The 21,660-nt window shown below is 38.0% G+C and overlaps 1 protein-coding gene across 5 annotated transcripts in view; it reads right to left on the reverse strand.

Moving 5' to 3' along the window:
• Positions 1 to 13,778: 13,778 nt before the first annotated feature.
• FCHO2 (FCH and mu domain containing endocytic adaptor 2) overlaps positions 13,779 to 21,660 on the reverse strand; it is a 104,237-nt gene continuing 96,355 nt past the window's right edge. For all 5 annotated transcript variants that reach the window (XM_064439076.1, XM_064439075.1, XM_064439073.1 and 2 more), the window contains 4 exons: positions 21,145 to 21,344; positions 18,908 to 18,972; positions 16,279 to 16,443; positions 13,779 to 16,066 (listed from right to left, as the gene is read on the reverse strand). In XM_064439076.1, the coding sequence (XP_064295146.1) occupies positions 16,044 to 16,066; positions 16,279 to 16,443; positions 18,908 to 18,972; positions 21,145 to 21,344 (453 nt within the window). In that variant the 3' untranslated portion in view covers positions 13,779 to 16,043. The remainder of the gene's footprint in view (positions 16,067 to 16,278; positions 16,444 to 18,907; positions 18,973 to 21,144; positions 21,345 to 21,660) is intronic.

Here is a 21,660-nt window from a genome sequence, read left to right on the forward strand (position 1 = left end):
CTTTTTTTTTTTTTTTTTTGTATATAGCAAACATGCTGATAAATGGCAAATTCATTTATGTGGTTTGGATTGTTTGCCTGATGATGACGGTCTCTAGAAATGACAAGTGCAGTAAGTAAGACTAAATGCGTCTAGAAAAAAATTCCACTGTGCAGAAGAGATGTTAATCTATTACGAGCAATATGAGACTGGTCAATAAAATCACAGCTGTTAGAGTAATTTTTCTCTTTTGAGATTGGTTGTAAAAAATACTGGATGTGCTGAGACTGTGCCTTAGTTTGAAAACACTAAATATGATTTGCAGAACCTATCCAGAAGTTTGAAAACACAGTGAGAGAATCCAGGCTGACCTAAACTGTCCTGATGACGATGTAACTGCTAGAGAAGTATGTAGTGTTTGTAATTCACAGCACACTTGGAAGCTTTTCTCTTCTGTTTTTCTGAAACTGTACAAGATCCTTGAGTCAAGACTGGTGCTACCAGCTTTGTTTCACCGAGGGCTGCTGAAGAACGCATGGAGGTAACACATAGTAAATTTTACTTGCTTGCTGTGACGGTATGGACCAAATGAGATCATGGTGCAAAGTCAAGAGTGACCCAGTTCTCCAAGCCCCATTAAGTTCTATACAGCCAGTTCACAACAAGCACTCGGTGTGCAGAGAAACTGCAAAGCTCACTTGAAGAGCTAAGAACTGTATGTTTTGGTTTATTTAAGTTCTGGTAGACTCAAAAGAGCTATACTTAGAATTATGAGGATATAAAGATGTTTGTTTTATTAGGATTGTCAATTTATAGGCTCAGAAACAAAAAAAAATATTGCTGCCAACTTTCAGTAAACTCTTGAACCAAACAATTAACCCTGAAATAGTTCTTCTTTGCAGTTTGGCATATAGCTACAAAAGAACCACAGAAAAGGGTATTGTGCTGGCTATAGTGGAAGAGGGGATGAACTAGGCATTGTCACCCTCCCCCCAAAACAGCAGCTGACTGGGTCTGTGGCACTGCAGTGCTCATGCAGTGTGCCCTAGTGACCCGTGAAGGTCCCTCCTCCAGGAGGACTGGAGAAAGATCCAGTAAGAAAACCAAGATGACTGCTCTCTTCAGGGCCTGGGCATGCCAGGAGTGTTTGTGGCTTAGCTGTCAGTCACTGCCTCCTCTTCATAAATAATCTTTCCCACCCTTACCCCGTCTCTCTAAAAAGTGTGTGAACGCAACAGTCTCATTCTATATTTCTGTTATAAATGGTTTCGGTTGGAAGGGACCTTTAAAGGTCATCTAGTCCAACCCCCCTGCAATGAGCAGGGACATCTTCAACTAAATCAGGTTGCTCAGAGCCCCATCCAACCTGACCTTGAATGGTTCCAGGGATGGGGCATCTACCACCTCTCTGGGCAACCTGTTACAGCGCTTCACCACCCTCATTGTAAAAAATTTCTTCCTTATATCCAGTACAAATCTACCCTCTTTTAGTTTAAAACCATTACCCCTTGTCCTGTCACAACAGGCCCCACTAAAGTATGTCTCATCTTTCTTATAAGCCCCATTTAAGTGTGAAAGGAAATGAAGACATTTAGAGAGAAGTGATTAAAGATTAATGAAATTCAAAGAGGTTATGTATTAACTCTAATAAAAATAAACTAACTTTGTTTTGGCCAGGAGAGGTAGACACATATCTCATATCTGCATCTTAATTTGTTGGGTTTGCTTATTATGCTTGCATTTGATTTTTAAGAGAAAGGCGTGACAGATACTTCATCTGGTGGTCCTGGTAATCCTTAACCTGTTGCACTGCACTGTGATGGCACTGGGATCAGGAAGTGAAGTTAAGCCCTGTGAGTGCTCCTATGTGCTGCACCCATCAGTATTGAGGTCTGTGGCCTCCCCTCCCCTGTTTGAGGGTTGTGCTGCCTCTCATGGTCAGGAACTGAAGCCTGGAGAAGGGCAGCTTGGTTGTGCTTAGGAAGGAAGCAAAGAGGGATGCAAAGTGGGGTGCAAAGCTCTTCCATTTCTTCTCATCCAGTGCATGCAGAGACTCAGTCTGGATGTGAGGAAATCTTTCCCTGTGTAAGCTGCACATTTCTAAAGCAGTCTTAAAAGACCTGTAATTTTCTCTTCAAGAGTTCATCATCAGTACCCTTATTTAAAAGGAACACAAGACCAGTAGGTTGGGTATATGCTTAACCAGGAGAAAATGCATGTTGATGGGGTGTCATTGACTGAGTTCAATTAACTTTTAAAAGTAAATAAGTAAGTGGCCCCTGTCCAGGAGAAAGGACTCCAAGGACTGAGTGTTCATTTCTAGTCTAGAAGGTCAGACTGCTTACTTTCTGTCACCTGGAAGTCTTGTATGTTGGCTTGCCCGAAGTCTACATCCAGGTGTTTTTGTCCTCCCATCCTATTGTATTTTCCAGAGCTGTAGGTGCTGGTTTTGTCCTTGCCCAAATTACAGCAGAGTTTGAGTAAAAGAGAAACCTTGAACTTCTCAGACTGAGGGCAGGTCCCAGCTGGGAGTTTTTTTGCAGGTGAGGATCCATTTGGAAGTATACAATGAGATCTGCCATTTTGAGGTTCGCACTACCGAAAGTCCTTGAGTTGAGTGGTCAAAATGTGCTGGTTTACATCTATCTCAGTGAAAGTATCAATATTTGTACAAGAGAGATGGTAACACTGTATCATCAGTGTGTGATATCAGAGCTAAGGATGATATACTTAGCCCTTTTGGATTGACACATGTTGAATGGGAAATAATATCTCTTATAAGGTTATAGAGCAAAAGCTTACCAGGTTGTGTGCCAGATGTTATTGGCTCAATAAATATTCTGAGCTCTCCTTTAATTAATCTTCCTTGGTCAGTGTTATCCAAAATTACCTTCTGAGTACAGTTTTGGAAAACACTTTTGCATTCGAATGTTCAAGTGGTGGTGCGTAGCTGGTCATATTGTACTTTGTTTCTTCTGTCAGTGGAGCATTGAAATTATTATTAACCTTTTGACTAGATAAATTTATCTCTGTGACATACATCTGTACAGCTTTTTGGCTGGAAAACCATTTGCAAAGGTGAATTTGTGTGTTACAGTGCAGGACTTACAGAAAGCCTCCAGTACATTATAAACAGTGCATCTGATACGTTTCTTAGATAAGTTAAATTATCTATCAGACACAAAAAATTAAAGCATAGAGTTGATACTACAACTTGAGGAAGGATGAACTTCCTGGGGTGTGAAAATTTTTTTCTGAGGAAGGGAAATAACAAGTCTTAATGAATTATGATTAGTTCAGCAGTCCTTTTTTTTTTTTCTTTTTTTTTTTTTCTTAATACTTGTAATTAACTATAGTTTCCTTTTAGACAGAAGTTACCAGGCTATTAGATCTTTGGCTTTTACTACTTATACCATAGTTGCCTGTATCTTTTCCATCTAGATTCTCACTATTTCAGTGTCTAATCAGTTCTTTCATTTTCTAAGCAACTTTTATGTTCTGAGCATCCTCGGTGATATTTAGCTTTGTTTTGATAGTTTCACTTATACAGGGGAAAATCCTCTTTGAATTTGGTTTCACTTCTCTTGAAGACTGGGACTTGGGTATATTTGAAAAGATAAACCTAGCTAACAGTGAACTGTGGTTGGGTGAGGTAACCAGGTTGTCGTTGCTGTTGAAGTTGTGTCCCCCTGCCCTCTCCCCGTAGCTGAAGTGGGTGCCATTTTGGTGCCTAGTAATTGTGACAGCCAGGTAATTCAAAGAAAAGATTTAGATGCTGCCAGATGTTTGACACGTGACTGGGACTTGAAGGAGATTCTGGCTTTTGACTTATGAACTATTTTTTCTCCAGTTCTTTACTGGACTACTCCTTTGTAAACCTAATCTTGAGTACTCAGAGAGATGCTTTTAAGTGGAACATACAGAATATGTTGGAGGTGTCAGTGCAGCTTGTGACTGCAGTTGTCTTCTTGCTTCCAGCTGTTCGTACTTAGGAAGTTCCTGAAAGCATGGACTTTTGCATGGAATTCATTGCTTCATGAACTAACCAAACAGGTGAGTGAGTGATACATGTACGTGGGTTGCTCTCAAACAACAGAATTTTATTTTTAACAAGCTTACTTAGTATTCAGAGAGGAGGAGTACCATAGTGAATTCAGATTTCACTGTATTTCATTGAGCAAGAATAACTGATTTTTGTGGATAAATAAAATCAGCTATGTAAAGTTCAGTTGCCTGCTGATATCCCCAGGCCACACTCAAATGAAGGCATCACATGGGGTATGTTTTAATGCAGATCATATTCCTAAGAGGGTTTAATGATGTCTTTAATTAGATATATAGAGAGCTGAAGGAAAAATAAGAATTCTGTAAGTAAAGCACTGTTTACTTAGTAAGCACTGTCCCTTAGTAATGCAATTTTGACATACTATGTCCTTATCCAACATTTTTTCTTGATTAATTTTATCTAAAGCAGACATGTGCATAGAGCATAAGGTGTTTCTGTTGTGTAGGTGATTGGTCTAAACTTAGGATGATACTTTTAATACTGTTTATATCAATTTACAGGTTCTCTTTTGGGGATAATATTTAAAGGATATGCATCTTCAGTTTCAAAACAAGGATGAACTGCATTCTGATGGATCCACAAATTGAAAAAACCCAACCAAACAAACAAAATTACAGGTATTATTTTTCTGGTCCTTCAACAAAGCATTTGTAGACCTGGAAAGATTATTTATTGGAATTGTGTTTAAGGTGGTTCCCAATAATTGTTGTTCAAACTCACAGCTTAAAAAGCACTGCAGTTTTCTAGTACAGCCTGTAAAGTGCAGGCCATGGAACATTTCTGTATCGCCTCCTCCTTAAATTAGAGCGCATGTCTTAAAAAGTTATGCAGTCTTTGTTTTAAAATCAAGTAGCTAAAGAATCTAGCATAAGCCCTGTTAGTCATACCTCAGTTCAGTTCACCTATCCCTTACAGTGCTTTGCCATACATGGAGTGCTGTTTTTTCTACCTATGTTTGTATCAGCTGTGAAGTCATTCCTTAGACTTGAAAGTATAAAATAGACTCAAATCATTGGTGTCCTCTTCCACTCATTTTGCAAGTCCCGTGGCTTTTTTTTTCCTTTAATATTCTCCATGTTGGTTTTAAAGTAAGTTAAATAGAATAATATTAAGATTATTTTTAATGTCTCTACCTCTGCATTTTACATTTTAGTGCATTTTGTTTAAAAATATAAAACAAGAAACAAGGAATGTTAGTTTAATCATTGCCAGTACTTCCACATATGATTATAAATGCAGTAGTTGCTGGGTTTTTTTTTTTTTTGTAGAGGGACCTTGCCTAAACTGTTTTTTGGGTAATATTTTGCTTGCTTTATCTAATTATTTTGCCACTATAGATGATGAGAATTATTTTCTCTGCAATCTCAAAGTTTGTTCTCCTACATTGTGGAATTCATAATCACAAAAGAAAGGCAGGTTACTGATTCTCCTGAGTGTCATAAGTGCATACCTGAGCATGGATGTGTCCAGGCACTGGAGCTGAAAGCCCTTCTCTAACTAATGGTACTAATGGGCTGCTACAGCCACACACCTAAGCTACTTGTCTCTCCATGTGAAAAGTGATTTAAATGGCTGTGTGGCATCACAGGTTGTTGGATTCTCTCAAACTCTGATTTCTCTAATTTATTCAGGAAACTTGTAGCCAGAGGTAATTTCTGAAAGCCTTGAAACAGAGAGAAAGGGAGAGGGTTGGGTTATGCAGCACAAAGAAGAATATCTGAATATTGATCATAACTTTTTTCTGACATATGGTCTATAGTCCTTTTTATACCATAAGTGAGTCCAAGCAGGGAGTCACTGATAAGCCGTGGATTTTCCAGATAAAGATTCCAGAAATATAACAAGAAAGTGACTAGGAGACTTGACCAAGGTTTGTGTCTTCTCTGCACAGTACCTGACTGTACTATAATGTATAGAATTTAGATCAGATTTGTGGGTAGAGGTCTTATTTAAGGGATAAGAATGTTTGACTTTGTCCAGTAATATATGCTTGAACCATATCAGACAGCTTAATGGTCTTTAAGGGCCTGGTAGGATCTGACATGGACACTGGGAAAAGATGGGTGGAGATTGCAGGAAGGTCCTTGGAGAAAGCAACAGAAATGTGTTCTGTCCAAATAAAGAAAACCTGAGCATGTTAGTATGTAGGGTAGAGAGTTGCTTCTATCGTGGATGGGATGTAGGGAGGGGTAGTTTGGACTAGGTGAAGCTCAGAAATTATCTTTTGGTAGGAACTTTAGGTCAGCCTGAAGTGAACCTTGCCTCCAAAACTTATGTATAGGCAGATCTTGTCATTTCCAGTCATTCTAGCTGAAGTAAGAGATGCCAGATATCAAGTTTTATTGAGGTGGAAAAGATTAGATGAAAACAAAGTCTTTCCTTGCTATTCTGTTGAGGTAAAGAGAGTAAAATCAAGCTTTCTTCAGGGAACTTGTTTCTTCATTAGGAGAAAGAACTTGAAGGAAGGTGCTGAGAATGGAGCTTCAATCAAGTGGATGTGAATAAAAGGAAGAAAAGAATAAGGTAAGAGTGATAGTTAAATAGATGTTCACTGAACTAATGGAAGGTCCAGAAAGCCAATATAGCCTGGAGGAGGTTGTACTGGTAAATGGGGGAATAATTGGTTCCAGAGAAATCACTCTTTTTTGGACCTTTTTGCTGTTAAAACACACATTTTAATCTCTGAAGATTTCATTTGCTTGGTAAGACTTCAGGTCTTTGCCCTTGCTTTGGGCAGGGGAAATGGCTAGGTGATCTCTGGAGTTCCCTTCTAGCCTCAGCTCTTCTGTGATCACATGAAGACCTGCAGATTTGTTGTCAGCAGTTCTAGCCCTGGATGTCTTTTAAGAATAGTGAAAAAAAGTTCTTAATTATCCCAAAGTGATATTATTTAGTCCTTATTTATTTGATCCTAAAGTCCCTTCCTGCCATTTTGTGTGATGATTAAGTGGTAAAAACTGTTTATAAATGAGATCTAGCTTTTGTTTTTTCCTCCTCCAGTCTTTTGTCATCTGCAAAACTTCAGGTTTTTTGACATCAGATAACTGGAAAAATATTAAATATTATGAAGTCTGCAGGAATCCACCAAAAATATGCTTAAAGTTGATTCCCTGTTTAGTTATGTCTTAAGACTAATTTTTAAAATCTGTTGTGTTCTTGCATTGCTGTAGTTATAAGCCAAAATATTTTGTACTGCTAAATCAGGTATCTTACATAAATCTTTTTTTCCTTTGACCCTATTACTCTTATGATCCAGATTTTCAGCTGAATCCTAAATTAGTTTAAGACCTCTATTCAGTACATCCATGACTGATACTAATTATCTTAACTGTATTTTAATTTTCTTACCAAGTTACCAAGTTCTATATTACAGTTATTTGGATTGTCACCCTTTTTTTTTTTTTTTTGTTAATGGTGTGATGTTAGCTTTCTTCTAATGTCCTAATACTTTCCAGCGTTTTAAGACTCACTAAAATAAAAATTAATGGCCCATGGCATGGCTTATTCAACTTCCTAAATTCTTGGGTGTTGTTTATCTGATCTGCTGGTTTAAAAATATTTAGCTTTAGTAAATGATGTGTTAACATCTCTCTTTAGATACTGTTGGACTGCAAAGTATTTTCACCATGTGACTACATAATCTAAATATGCTTTAAAAAATGTGGTAAAATATTTATCGAACACTTTTCTGTCTCCCTGTTTTGTGTTCTTACAGATTCTGGCATTTCCAGCTAGTCCAGGACCAGTAACACAGTGGAAGACAAACATTTTTGTTGTTGTTTTTTTGGAACAAACTCCATTCTGTCACCCTCAGTTAAACTATCTACATGGACTTTCCTACCCCCTGTGTTTATTTGCTTTTCTTATCACTCTCTTACAGTTTATGACTTCAGGGTTTACAGCCACTATTAAGAGAAGTCTCCCATTATGTCATTGGAGCCAGCTGCTTTTAGTTCCCCTCTCTGGCTGTGGTTTAGCGATCAGCTGAGCCAGGCTGATGATGTGTTGCTGCCAAAAGGGGGAGATCTCATTTGCTATCCCTTCTCTGCTCTTAGGCTGGGAATTCCGGTGCCAGGCTTTTGCTAGACCCTGCTGAAAGCTGGTTCAGTTGGCCGAATTTAGCATAAATACTTTCTTTCTTTCTTTTTTTTTTTCCTTCTGGGTTTGGTGTATGTCTGGTTGGCGAGTTGACTCATGAACAGATCCAATGCATGCCAGAGCTGGGCCAGGGTGTGGTGGGTGAAAATGGAGAGGATGGCCTATGTCTTGGAAATATTGAACTGTTCAACTGGCTCAGCATGAAGCTGTAGCCTGAGCCAGTTTGGTTGGTTTTAATTAGTGTAGCCATCTCAATCATGGGATTATTGCTTTATGAGCGTCTAGAAAATCTAAAAGTTGACCTTTTGAAGTACCACCTGCCCACACTATTGGAACCTGATTATAAACAACAAATGCAATCAAGTAATGGGGACTTGGTTGTTCACTAATATTTGGTTGTGCAGTCCGGCCAGGCAGCTTAAGATGAGGTATAATTTATGATTCTTTGTTTGGTGACTGCATCAGTGGGTGTTTCACTTATGTTTATTTCTTCCCACAACCTTTCTGCTCCAGCCTCCAATTTTGAGCTCAGTTTGGGGCACTATAAATGAATTGCCCATAATCTTCTCACAGCCAGGAAGTTTAGGACCATCCCAGAGGAAAGCAGCTGCAGTACCAGATTATCAAAGCACAGGATTTCTTAACTCAGGAAAGCATGGCCAAAGAGATGGGCCAAGGGGAATCTCCAAGATTAGATATGGCTGAGGGCAGATCGCTTGAATGCTAACAGTATCTCTCTAAATCAAGGTGTGAGCAGACTGTAAGTAGTTCCAGTATGGTCCTTACCAGCAGCTCTGTGTATTTCTGATTTAAAAGTATATCTTGACTACAGCAAGGAGGTCTCCTGAATCTCACTGCAGTGTGCTTTATTCTGTAAGGATGGCACCAGTTTATTCACTACCAAAATACACTCACATTAACATATTCCTCGCCTTGACCCAGTTGCTACAATTACCATAGCTGGGCTACAGAGATGACAATGGAGCATGTACAAGGTGCTGTGTTCTCTGTAGAGCCAGTGAAGTCTGGGGAGAACACTGAAAGAGGTACCTGATGTGGTCTAACATTCATTTGAATCATTATTTGCAAACGTCTGGTTAGATCTGGTTGTGTATCTATTGTAAACACACAATTCATGTGTGTCTTTAAATAGAGCTAATGGCAGCAATAACAATAAAAAAACCCCTTATTTTGCTGGGAGAGAGGTGAAGGTGGCTTTGCTAAACATTCAGGGTGGAGATACAGAGGCAAGTACGGAATGCTTTAAGAAGTCCAAGAGAACAGAAGACCCTTTAGTTAAAGGGAAGCGTCCAGAAGAGACTTCACAGGATTTTTAATACAGTTGGATAACCCATCTTTGGACTGGAGAGATGGGTGATGGCGGATAGTGTTGTTCACTATGAACACTAACCAAGTTCTTAAAAATATTCTATTGTTTTCTTAATTGCCGAGAAAAACAATAGAAGAGATCACAGGGGTTCAAATATAGTAGCAGGCGATTCCAAATGTTACCAGTTAACTTTTACAGGATTGATGTAGAAATCTGTCTTGTGTTCAGACTGTGTTGTATGTGGCACAGCATGCTGTGAATACTTTACAGCTTCTGCGAAGGTGACATAGCAGGCCACTGGTGCTGCTAAACATAGGAGCAAGGCTTTAAGATTCACTCCGGATGCTAAAATAATGGCTTGTAGACTGTTGTGAGTAGTTGAAGTAGTGACCATGTCTTCTGGATACTACTGCTCCTGCTGTGCATTGGTACAAACACACGCTTACTTACCTTTACTGATTACCTGTATAGCAGAAATAGCTGAACCTATGTTCCCCTGAGCTGGGAATGACTCTTTAAGGGTAAGAGTCAGCACAACTTTTGCTTAAACCTGGTTCTGAGGTAACAGTCCCCACTTCAAGAAAGATGGAGCCTTTTTTGAAAGCTTCTTTTCAATCTGTGACAACTGTTGGCTTTTCCTAATGATCAGTAGTGTGAAAAGCAGGATCCTGCACTGTTGCTGCCTACACAGGGGACAAACTGCTTCCTGAAACACAAATTATTGTTTTACTCTTTTTGACGAAAACCAGGTTATTGTGGGACTGTTTTAAGCCAAATGATCCCTTGGAGGCAAGGCCAGGAGATGCTATTGACCAAAACCCTCTGAGTTCTAATGTGTGTTTTTGTGGTGTCTGTTGGGGATCGGCTGCCGAAAGCACTGCTGCCTTGAGCAATCTGGAAAGGTCATAGCTCAGGGAAATGGTGATGCAGGTTCCCCACTTCTCCCTCTAGGAAGCTTGTTGTTGCCTGGAAGCAAAGGCAGTTGTTTGGGTGAACTGTGCTCCCCACGCTCAGTCAGCACAGACTGCAGTAATGCCAAGTTCAGGCTCATAGCTATGTGGACAGGGCAGCATCTTGCAAGGGAAGACATCCTGCATGCTCTCCCACAGCACTGAAGATAAAAATTAAGTTTTGCGAAGGTTGAGGGACCCCTCAAATAGCTTGCAAAACACCAAGAAAATAGCTGTAATGGCCTTGACTTTTTAATTTTCAACGTCTTTATGGGAAAGTTTTGTCAAATACATATTCTCCCCCTTAATCTGGAGCCCACATTTGTTTTTGCATGTAACTTACTCTTTCTGTCTCCTGTGAGTGTAGTGTTTGTATTACTGAGAGAAATTATGCCGGAATAACAGTGCGTTTGTCTGAGGCTGAGTTTTTTGTCCTAGATGGATGAGATACAATTCTCAAATCGAGCAATCTTCTGCATTTTAGTCCTTAAATAAAACTAAATTTATTCTGTCTTCTCGCTATAAGAGGACATCCAGCCTGCTGTTTGTTACCAAGTGACTCAGAACATGGAAAAGTGATTTCAGCAGGAGAAAAGCTGCAGCAGCATTTGGCCCATACATGGGAATAGACTGGTGAGACTTCAGAGCGTGTCAGCTGCAGAGATGGCAGGTAGCAGACTGCGACAGTCCTCCTGTGCTCACATACTAAAGTATTTAGTATGTGTTGTTAACCTAGGAACTGCTCAGAAGCAAGAAGGGACTCGTACACAGAGGCTGAGGGATTCTGACATGCGGAAGAGAAACTTGCATTCAAGATTGAGTCAGGTGCTTAGTCAGGGGCTGAAAATTGTATCTGTTCAGACTTTGGTTCTCTGTCAAAATACACGGTCCTGTAAGGCTCCAGAGAAATAGGGTGCAACACAAGCAGAAGATGAATTATAATTTTTGAGCTTGGGTTGTTGTGGTTGGTGGTTTGTTTTTTTTTTTCCCCTTCCCAAGTTGAATTGGTGCATCTTGCCTGGATGCAACATCTTAATCAGTACTAACTAACTAGGACAGCTTTATATTTCTGTATTAGTGGTGGCTGTTCATATAACCTAGCAATGACAGTAGTGGGAAGTGGAAGGGAAGGCTGTGGATATTATATAAGGAGTTTATCTAACTACAAAGGAGGAGCAGACATCTGGAGGGGAGAATCAACAATTGTAAAAACTGGGCTGCTTCATTTAAGCACAATGAATAAAGAATTGAGTCGTTGCTGAACACATTACTACTGCTAACTTTCTGGAGCAGAAAACAGGACTTAGGAAATGAGAACTTCAGGAAGGCAGATTGGGTGATGCTAAGAGGAAAAGTTGAATCATAATCAGAATGGTGAAGTTGGCATGATTTATGGCTTGTGATTATTAACCTATTTTTTTTAAAAAGCTGTGTTTTAATAATAATGATGATGAACAAAAGCTACATTACAGAACAAGGCTTTTAAAAAGAAACACGGCTTGGACAATGGCAAACAAAATCATACTTTATGTTATAATAATTAAAATAGCCATCCCAGATTGAAAAACAGAAAGAATGGATTCCAAAGGAAGTGAAAGCAGCTACAGAAAATGCAGAATTTGAGTATTAAATGTTTAAGTAATCCAGAAGAAGCCTCTTGTGTTTCTAAGATTATTTTATTCTTTAAAGACTGTATGCTTTCTACTGGTTATTGAATGAACTAAGGGACAACTTAAAAATCAACATGTCAGTAAACATGGAGGCCAAACTGAGTTGAGAAGGAATACTCAGTAGTGTAATAATATGCAGAGTTGAAGATAAACGTTAAGTTTTCAATTAAGAGGCCTGGTAATCACTCCAAACAAGGGCACCACACAGTAAATATGTGATTTGCTGCTTTAGTACCTTGAACTGTTTTTAGCTTACTCTATCCTCGGAGGAATTCCTGAGTTCCTTCTTGCACGCTCTAAAGTAAAATTGCCCTTTCATGACAACTGGCATGGAAACCAATTACCTGGCAATTCCAAGAAAACAAAAGGTACACAGATATTAAGATGCCTATCTTAAGCTTCTCAAACACACAAGACTTGAAATGTAATCATTTTTGGCATGATGCAAGACCTTCCTTTCCGGTTAGATAGCAAAACTCACCACACTTTTAACTCCCACACTGTTTCAGTTTATAACCAAATATCTTAGCTCCTTCAAATACCCTATATAAATATTATTTTGCAGTGGTAGAGGTAGTCAGTTATCCCTGAAAAACTACCTGATCATGTACTTAGATAATCACAAACCTGCTTGAGCAGTATAAATCCAGTTTATAGTAGTTGTGAGTAGTACGTGGGCACTGGCTCAAAATAACAAAAGTCAAATGTTAACCTAAGTGCCAGAGCAGTGACCTCTGACACTAAGTTCAATGAACACCAGAAGAACTGAGCAGCATTGCACCCTTTTACATCCCTAACCAATAACTGAGGACGCTGGGGGAGTAGAAAGGAAATGGTTTGTAAGCTTTCCGTGCCATAGTCTGTTCTTTGGCCACTGTTGAAGACAGACTGCTGGGATAGATGGACCATTTGGTCTGACCGCTGGGCACTTGCGTTCTTCACTCCTGCTTTCCAGCAGAAGATAAGAATCAAGCCCTTGGACTATTGCTTTCCAGCATGACAAGAATGGTACTTATTACAGTGATATCCAGCCAGCTGAGGAACTCAGTTTAATAGGTCATCACTTACTAACATGACACAGGCTGTGAGATTAGTAGGAAAGGAGCAGATTCAAATGCATTTGTTCAGTTTCAGCTTCTGTTTCTGTGCTCACAACTTAGGAGGACTATTATCAGACTCCTGCAGTAGTACTTAAAGAGTCTACTTTTGACTGGTGGAACATAAGACATCGGAAAGTATTACTTTAATCTTGCCACTGATTTTTTTCCTGCGCCCTCAACAAAACAGAGGCTTATTAAGGACGTTAGGGAATGCGCAGCATTTGATAGCACTATTTACAGTGAGCAGTTCAGGTCTACAAAGTCTGGATACGTTTATCAGAAAAATCTCCAGTTTTGCGTAATCTAAGTTATTAGTTAAGCATATCAATTTAGTAAAGACATAAACCATTGTAGACATCTCAGGCATTCCAGTTTAGTAAAGATGCAACTCATTTCAGAAGTAATTTTTCCACTCACCTTCTCTGTGGTGTTTTTTTTTTAAATATAAAAAAATTTGTATGCTATCTCTATCACTTATCAATTAACACTTAAAATATTCAACACAGGCATAGTTTTGTTCTATTATCTTATTGCTTAGAAGCTCTGTGGGACTAACTGCAAAAGTATAGGCAATATAAATCAGTATTTAAATTATATATTACATGTTTATTATGGGTGCAAATTTTTTTAAAATTTACATTTTATGAAAAATCAGAAGTATTTACAATTTTTGTAAGATAAACTTGTATGCTCTAATTTACAGTCTGACGTAGCAACAATTCATAAAAATTCAGATCCTTTAGAGTTGTGTTTACAAATTAATTTTCTTAGGAAGAAGCTACAATGGATATTGCTGTATACAGAAGCAAGAACCAGCTTGCAACATGTTTTTTTCTTTTTTGTATCAGATAGCTAGATGTAATTTTTACATTGTTTTTGAATTTCTTTACAAAAAGTCTATATAAACTTGTATGGCTTCAAAATTGTAACCTGCACCCAATGCATATGTATGTATAATCACCTGAATGAAGACTAGTTTAAAAGTGCTGAAACATAACTACTTCATTTAACTTAGAAATGAAATTAATTCTTGATTAAAAATAGCAATACAGGTTTGGGTTTTCATTAATAAAATATTGTCATGTTAAACACAGTTTGATTGCAAAGCAGATTACAATTATGATTCCAGTAAAAAGACTGTACCATTTTATGAGTTAGGAGTTTACCATTCAATAAGATTAGCAAATGAGGAGCCAAATATGCTCTTCCAATCAAATCTACAGTACAGTATGTGCTTAGTGCTAACAGTGGAACTCTTGTCTGCACAAGTGTGTAGTATACATTAGAATTTAGGTAGCCTCTACAAAGCTTAATTTATTGTAAATCTTCAGCAGTCCAATTCATTACTGGTTTTGCATGAATTAGTTCAAGCACATTTTATTGTTTTAATAAAGAATTTGAAATAGATATTGGTATTCAGAATGGTCATATAAAATTCCCACATGCAGGTGATTGAATTAATTTGCCCCAATACTTTTGATTTCAGCATTGAAAAAACACTTTATAATACGAATACATAGAGTATTTTCTAAATTAGTGACTTGCCTTAAAAAATGTTACTAATGTGTCACTCCCCTGTGCTTAGGCAGTGGCAAGCAGATTAGATGACAATACAAATACTAAAATTGGTGGTTACAGAAAAGATTTAAACTAATAGAAATGGCAGTACCTGCCATAAAATACCCTTCTAAAATGCTATTCCTCCCAAAGTACTATGTTTACATTCACATCACACAACCCCAAAAGCGCTCAGAGTCCAAAGACTTGCAGTCAAAGTGAAGGGAAATGCTGTTTGCTTTTAAAAGTTTGCTTTTACCATCTTCAGTGATTTTTCAGGATTCTCATCTTTGGTGATGTTAAAGTTCTGTCTCAAAGTTTCAGAGTCCTGCATGATGCATCTCCCTCTGTTACAGCCGCATTTATTGCAATTACCCCATGAGGAAGTAATCCAGTATTTTAAACCTCTTTTAAAACAATCTCCAGTTTTTGCAAATCTGCCTTCTATATAAATCCTAGTCAAAGGAATTTTTATAGTTGTGTGTATTATACAAACACCGTGCTTTCTTGATGAAGAGCCAAACTTTGAAAAAGGAAGTGAGGCATGTGAGTAACAAATTGAATAGGCACAGGCTTTTTTTTAAAGGCACAAATGTTATGCAATTAATATAAAAATAAATTAAATCTACAGCATTAATTCAAACAATCACAACGCCCATAAAATGTACTTACTGCAGAAGTAAATCTCTGCTGTCTTGCAATTTTGTAACACATTGCACTTCAGAAAAATCCCCTTTATAGAACAACTTACATGTTAATAATATATGATACACAGGCATCAAGTTACATTTCTTTTATACATCTGTAAGCTGGCTTTGTGGCATGAGTGGACAGAAGAACTACATGAGACTACCTATGCTCTGCTTTTTTTAAAAACTGGCAGTTAAAAAATCTGAAAAATGAATATTACTTATGGAAAGCTCAAATATTTCTTACTTGCTCTCCTACATTTTTAGGTTTCTTGTTTACAGTATAACATACAATTTCATACTTTCATTACAACTATGGATTACTATTTTGACTTCGTCTATATAAATTTACTAAGGTTTCAACAAATTTCCCCAAATATTGCAGTTGTTCATTTACAGACAGTGTTGAAGTTAACTTCAGTGCTATTATAAAGGAATAAAGTTTGCAAAATGACTTTTAAAAGTGCATTTTCTGTTCTGTAGTTCAGCCTCAAAGTAGGTCAACATTTTGAGAAAATTAATGCATGTTAAAATAGTGTTTGAAAAGTATAGAGGGCAGAGTGAGCTCTTGCACTCCTTTGATCCAATGACTTTCACAGGTACATCAGCAGTCTGCCATATACCGTCCTGAAAAATAAAGGCAGGTTTTTTGCAGTCAGTATTTTCCTGGGAGCAGCTTGACTAACTATGGAAAAACAAAAAACCTATAAAACCATTTTCAGCCGTGTTTTAATGAAAAGTAACTATTTATACATCATTTAACAGTTTTTGTATTTTATAATTTAACACTATAGAATGTATATTATTCATTTGAATATTTAAGCATGACAGTGTCTTACCAGTGGCAAATCTCTTCTTCAGGAGGGAAAGCCGGTAGCCAGTGCCTACGAGCTCTACATCCACTCCTGAAAGGGTGCTTCCTTCACTAATGAATTGCACTGCAAGTGTTGCTGGTTTACTAGGTCCTTCTGAAAGTTCAAATTTCGCCCTGAGGGATCCAGAACCTACAAAAAGAACAAAACTGAAAAGCTGGTTGTTTTGCAAGAACAAGATGGTCTCCCAAATTTTTTAGTAATAAAAAGTGAAAGTAACGTGGTGTCCTTTGAGACCTATTCCTAGCAGCAGCCCTACATCAATTTTCAAGACAGATGAGAGTATAAGTCTCTTTTTTTCCAATACTCTCTTTAAGACAATGACTAGTGAATTATTTATAGACAACGATACACATTTCTGCAAGATTATATGGAATGTGTGTATCAGACAGCCTAGTAATCTCTTATTACTTGAAATATCTGATTGGTTGCTATAAACATCATTTATGCTTGCTGGTCTCTAAGTACTTAATACCACCTATCTTGTATGTAGTACTTTTCATTAGCAGATTTGAAAGTGCATCAGAATATTTAGATGTTGTCACGATCTGTCTGGATGAATGTACATGAACAAAACCATTGGAAGAAATGCTGCTGTGCCGTGAAGTACCAAAAGGAAAGAAATGCTTGTTTTTCCAATAAAGACAAGGTCTGATTAAATACTTTTCCCACAAATTTCAGTTGATTTTTCAGAGACAGTGCTGAAGTGTCTTTGACAGTGCTTTGATGCTTTTATAAAGCAGCAATAGTTCAAAATTACTTTAAGTACATTTCTGTAGTAAAAGCTAGGCATTTAAAAAACCCACAACATTGTTACTAGTCTCTTCTTCTAGTTCTTTAACAACTCTTTTCTTGTTCTTGCAAAATATGCTGGGAAAAATGAGATTTAAATAATAATGGAATAATGAAAGTAAAGTATTTTTACTTCTTTAAAACAACTTGCTATTCCTAGTCAATATGAACTGCTAAATGATAAGGAAAGTTAGTAACTGAAATGTTACTGGGGTAAAAGCAGGATTTTATGAATGAAATTGTTTTATGCAATGGCTTGTTCTTGATAAATTCGGCTTAAGGTCCATTTCGTCAGTAGGTCTGTCATAGTTTGGGTAAGTTGGAACTTCTTTCCACTGCAAGCATGTAAACTCATATATTCAAGTGCACTGAAAGTTTGTTCTGTCTGCAACTGATGGCTCACATAATGTGTTGGACCATAAAAAAACCCAAAGCACTTCACCAGCTCATATACCAGAATAAAGACAACTTCAAAACATTTGTCCTAATATTAACAGTGCTTGTGCAGCTTCTTCCTTTGTTTCTGTAAGACCAGCATAGTATTACTTCCTCTTAAACACTGAATTGTGAGTACTGTGTGTTTATATCCAAAGAAAAGGTGAAGAAAGACGGTGGGAAGAGAGGGAATAGTGCAGAAGCAGTGGTATATGTACAAGTCTACTGAACACACATCAGATGCAATCCACAAAGCTGGCAGCCCATTTTATACTGCTCTGCAGGTGTACAGTAGATCTTCATCTGGCTGCATCTGTGTTTTAGTATGATTTTTTTTCTTTTAAAAGAGGCTTCACAGTTTGGAAAGGGGGCGGGGGAAAGGCTATCCCTATTGTATTCATAAAGAAGACAGATGGCAAAGAACTGTGAGGTTGGTGAACAACAAAGTACACCAGACTACAGCAACAACCTCTGTCAGATAAAATTCTCTGATTTTGTTTGAATGACTACCACACCTTTACAGGCTTTGCCAGTATAGACGAGGTCTTCCCTTTCTAGGTTTGTGGCTTCTATATGAAACCGCTCATATTTACATGCAAATCTGTGCTTTCGTAATGCCCTTCACTAAATTCTTAACAGGGCTAAAGGCCTTTCCTTTACACCATGATTTCATTTCACTTTGACGACGCGATGCCTCCCTTTGGTCCTGTTTTTCTGCTTCAGAAAAACATTGCACCTGAAGAGGCTGTAAGGACTGTGACATCAACTGGACCTCAGGGAAAGGCAGCTGGGCAGAGGACAACTATTGGTAACTTACAAAATTATATATAAATTACCTCTCTGAGCAGATGTGTGTATATTCAATTTTTTTCCTGGAGTTGTATATGGTCAAAACAAAGACTGTCAAACTGTTGGTCAAGACTCATCTGTTGTGGATTCTATCTTAGCACAGGACTTCTGGATCTTTTTTTTTCTTCCCCCCAATTATTCCACTTACCTCTTTCTACTTTGTCTTTCCACACACTGACAATTGAAATACAGATATTAAACATATTTTCCTTTGAAAAGCTGCTCATTTCCAAATAGTATTGATGTAATAATGTGCTACCCAGTCTAAACTATATTCTAAAGCTACTAAGTACTTGCAGGGGGCTTCACTATTTTCCCCCTTATAGCTAATTAAAAAAATATATAGATTGACACCTCACTGTTAATGGAACCTCTCAGGAGGAAATTAATTGAGAAGGTGAACTGGTAAACAGGATACAGCCCAAGAAGATGTGTAAACAGGCATGAGGGCGTAGAGCTAAAATTATTAGCTTTTTACTGTTATAATTTTTCTGTACAAGAAAACAAAAGTGCAACCTGCCTCCATTCTCAGACTTCTCCGAAATGCTAGATATTTTCCAATATGCTTTCATCTGGTCTGCGTTCCTGTAAGAGAATGGTAGGTTAGTTATAAGCATCAGTGTTAGCATATTATTTCCCTACATTTACACTGATATGTTACAGACATCTCTAAAGGGAGGTTTATAAACCATTTTACAGTTTTAAAGTAGGTTTGTGGAAAACTATACAAAGCAAACGGTAAAAGGAAGGGTGCATCTGCACTGCCCCAGAGCAGCAGAGCTCAGAAGTACACACCACCTTTTTATACAGTTAACACTGTCATATGACCCAGCTCTGGCTCCGCTGCTCTCAATCCTCTGTAGTCTCAAAGGGTAAGGACAAGCCAAATGCCCTGGACGCAGTTTGAAAGCTATGTCTTTATGCTTCATGATGATGGTATGAGGGGGAACGATGTTGATTGCTCTCCCCTGTCTGAGACTCCTGGCAGCATGAATTTTATTCCATTTCCATTCTAGTAAAACTAGTTGGTGTAAGTGGCACAGGGTTTAAGCTAACTTCTGATGCTGTGAAGGGGCAAAAAAGGGTACCAAGCACCCGAGCCTCTAAGCTGAAAGGGCATTTTAACTCCTGGAATACTTTGCAGCAGTTCCACCAAAGTAAAGCGTTCAACTTAAGAGCTGTGAGCACCACGAAGTGCTGATAGGTTTGAAATTGTTTTTGGCATTACTGTAGCAGGAGTGAAATGCTTACACACTTAGCACAGATGGTAGAAGTTATTTGCAGGAGGTCAAGTAAAACATTTTTCAAAAAACAAAACCCCCGTCTACTAGACCAAACAAGTAGCACAATAGGAATACTAGAGCTGCCTGGGACATGACATGTCCCATGGTTTTTTGTTTTTTTATTGGTCAGCTCTCCAGGCTCAAAATTCTGGCCTTGGGTAGTCACCCAGGTGAAAGAGAGAGAATCTGGGCTCAAGTCCCTTAATCTGATGAATCCGTAATGAAACTGTCAGTAAGATTTGAGTCTTCCTAAGTAACAATACGTGTTCTGGGTGAGTGTTCCTGCTCTCACCCAGACTTCTTTACAGAGGGGTTTCTGGAAGAAGCCTGGGCCAGGAGACTAACTTCACCAAATAGTCTAGTCATGTTGTTCAGGCAGAATACTGAACATGCCCTTGCTCAGAATAAGTTTAAGGTGACTTGGTTAGAAGTATTGCTCCTTTGAAATACCAAGTCAAGAAAGACACAGTTGTGCCAGGATTTTTTTCTACTTAAAATGATACTGTATTACTACTTTGTCCGATTAATACATTTAAATGCATTGCCTCCAGAAACATCAGAACCTATTTGATAAACATATCAGGTTTATTTACCTTCTGAACCTTGCTTTATAAGGTTAACTGATCTATAAGTAACATGGTTAACAAAGCCTAGTTTCCTTCAACTTGGTATTCTTTGCCCTCTTCACATTAAAAACACCCTCTTGGAAATAAACAGTCCAGGAATTACATTACAGCTGGGCAAGTACCTATGTGCTGCCAAACCACAGGTGCAGTGGTTGAATTCTGCTCACCTTTTGCTCCACGGATGTTGTGCTCTGCCTAGTCCTGCTACCCTCTGCTTGTTTTCACTAACTTGTAGAAACATAATTACCCGATCTCTGTGTCTCGCTTTCAAGTGCTACTGTAAATGCAGGCTTAGAAGGTGGTGCAGGTAGCTGCTAGTCAGACAATAATCTGCATGACACTTGAAGTGAGAGACAACGCTACCTGGCTTATGAAGAGCTCCTCAGTTACTGAGGTTTGTTTTAAAACCATTTCAATTAGAAACTATTTTTAAGCTAGAACAATCAAGCAATCTTTTTAAGAACTGCATTTCTTTTACTCTATATAATCCATATATATGGCTATATTTATAAACACACACACCCCAAATGTTTTTTAACCATTAAGAGATTTTGGTTTCAAATTACTGTATAAAGATGTCTGTGCTGTCTATTGGCCAAAAGATGGAAATTTCACAAAGGCTGTGTTATTACACAGTTGGAATAGGTGCATATTGTTTAATTTTAGCTTATGTGAATTGGCTGTACATGACCTGTTTCAGACCAGAAAATGTCCTAAATATCTGAGAGTATACATTTTGTCAGGACAAAAAAAGTTAGCTGTTTCTTCCAGTGAAATTTTTCAGGCTCTCTATGATACTAATGAATACACTGACATGAATCTGAAATAATAAAAAGTATTAATATTACCATTTTGCAGGTGGAAGTGATTGCATGTTTGTTACTCCTCCATCTACTGGTACCACAACCTGGACGTTCGACAGCATACTAGGCACATTCATAGACTCTGGATTGTACTTATAATCCACTCTCACATCAGTAGTGCTAGCATTACATTTCCAGTAAGTCGCAAGATTCAAGGGAGTGGACTGGATGCCATTTGAAGATACCTGTAAAAAAATAAACCATTGAAAGCAGCTTAATTAAGATATTCCCCTTTTGGGCAGAATCTAAATCTAAATCTAAATCCTGGCAAAAGATCAAGAGAGTAATTGACCTCTGAGTCCTTAATCACCGAATTGTAAAGACTGTTGCAGGCTAAAGTAATTTCTGTTCTTTTGATTTTAAATTAAAATAATTAAAGAAAAGGTTTAAACATCATCTGACCCACAAAGCTTCTTCCTTTTCTGGCTTTTGTAAATCAAAATAATTTTGTTTTAGTCTTGTGTTCTGCCTCACACAAGAAGCACGGTTGCACCAAAATGA

The sequence above is a fragment of the Phalacrocorax carbo genome, chromosome Z, assembly GCF_963921805.1.
Source record: "Phalacrocorax carbo chromosome Z, bPhaCar2.1, whole genome shotgun sequence".
Classification (NCBI taxonomy): Eukaryota; Metazoa; Chordata; class Aves; order Suliformes; family Phalacrocoracidae; genus Phalacrocorax; species Phalacrocorax carbo.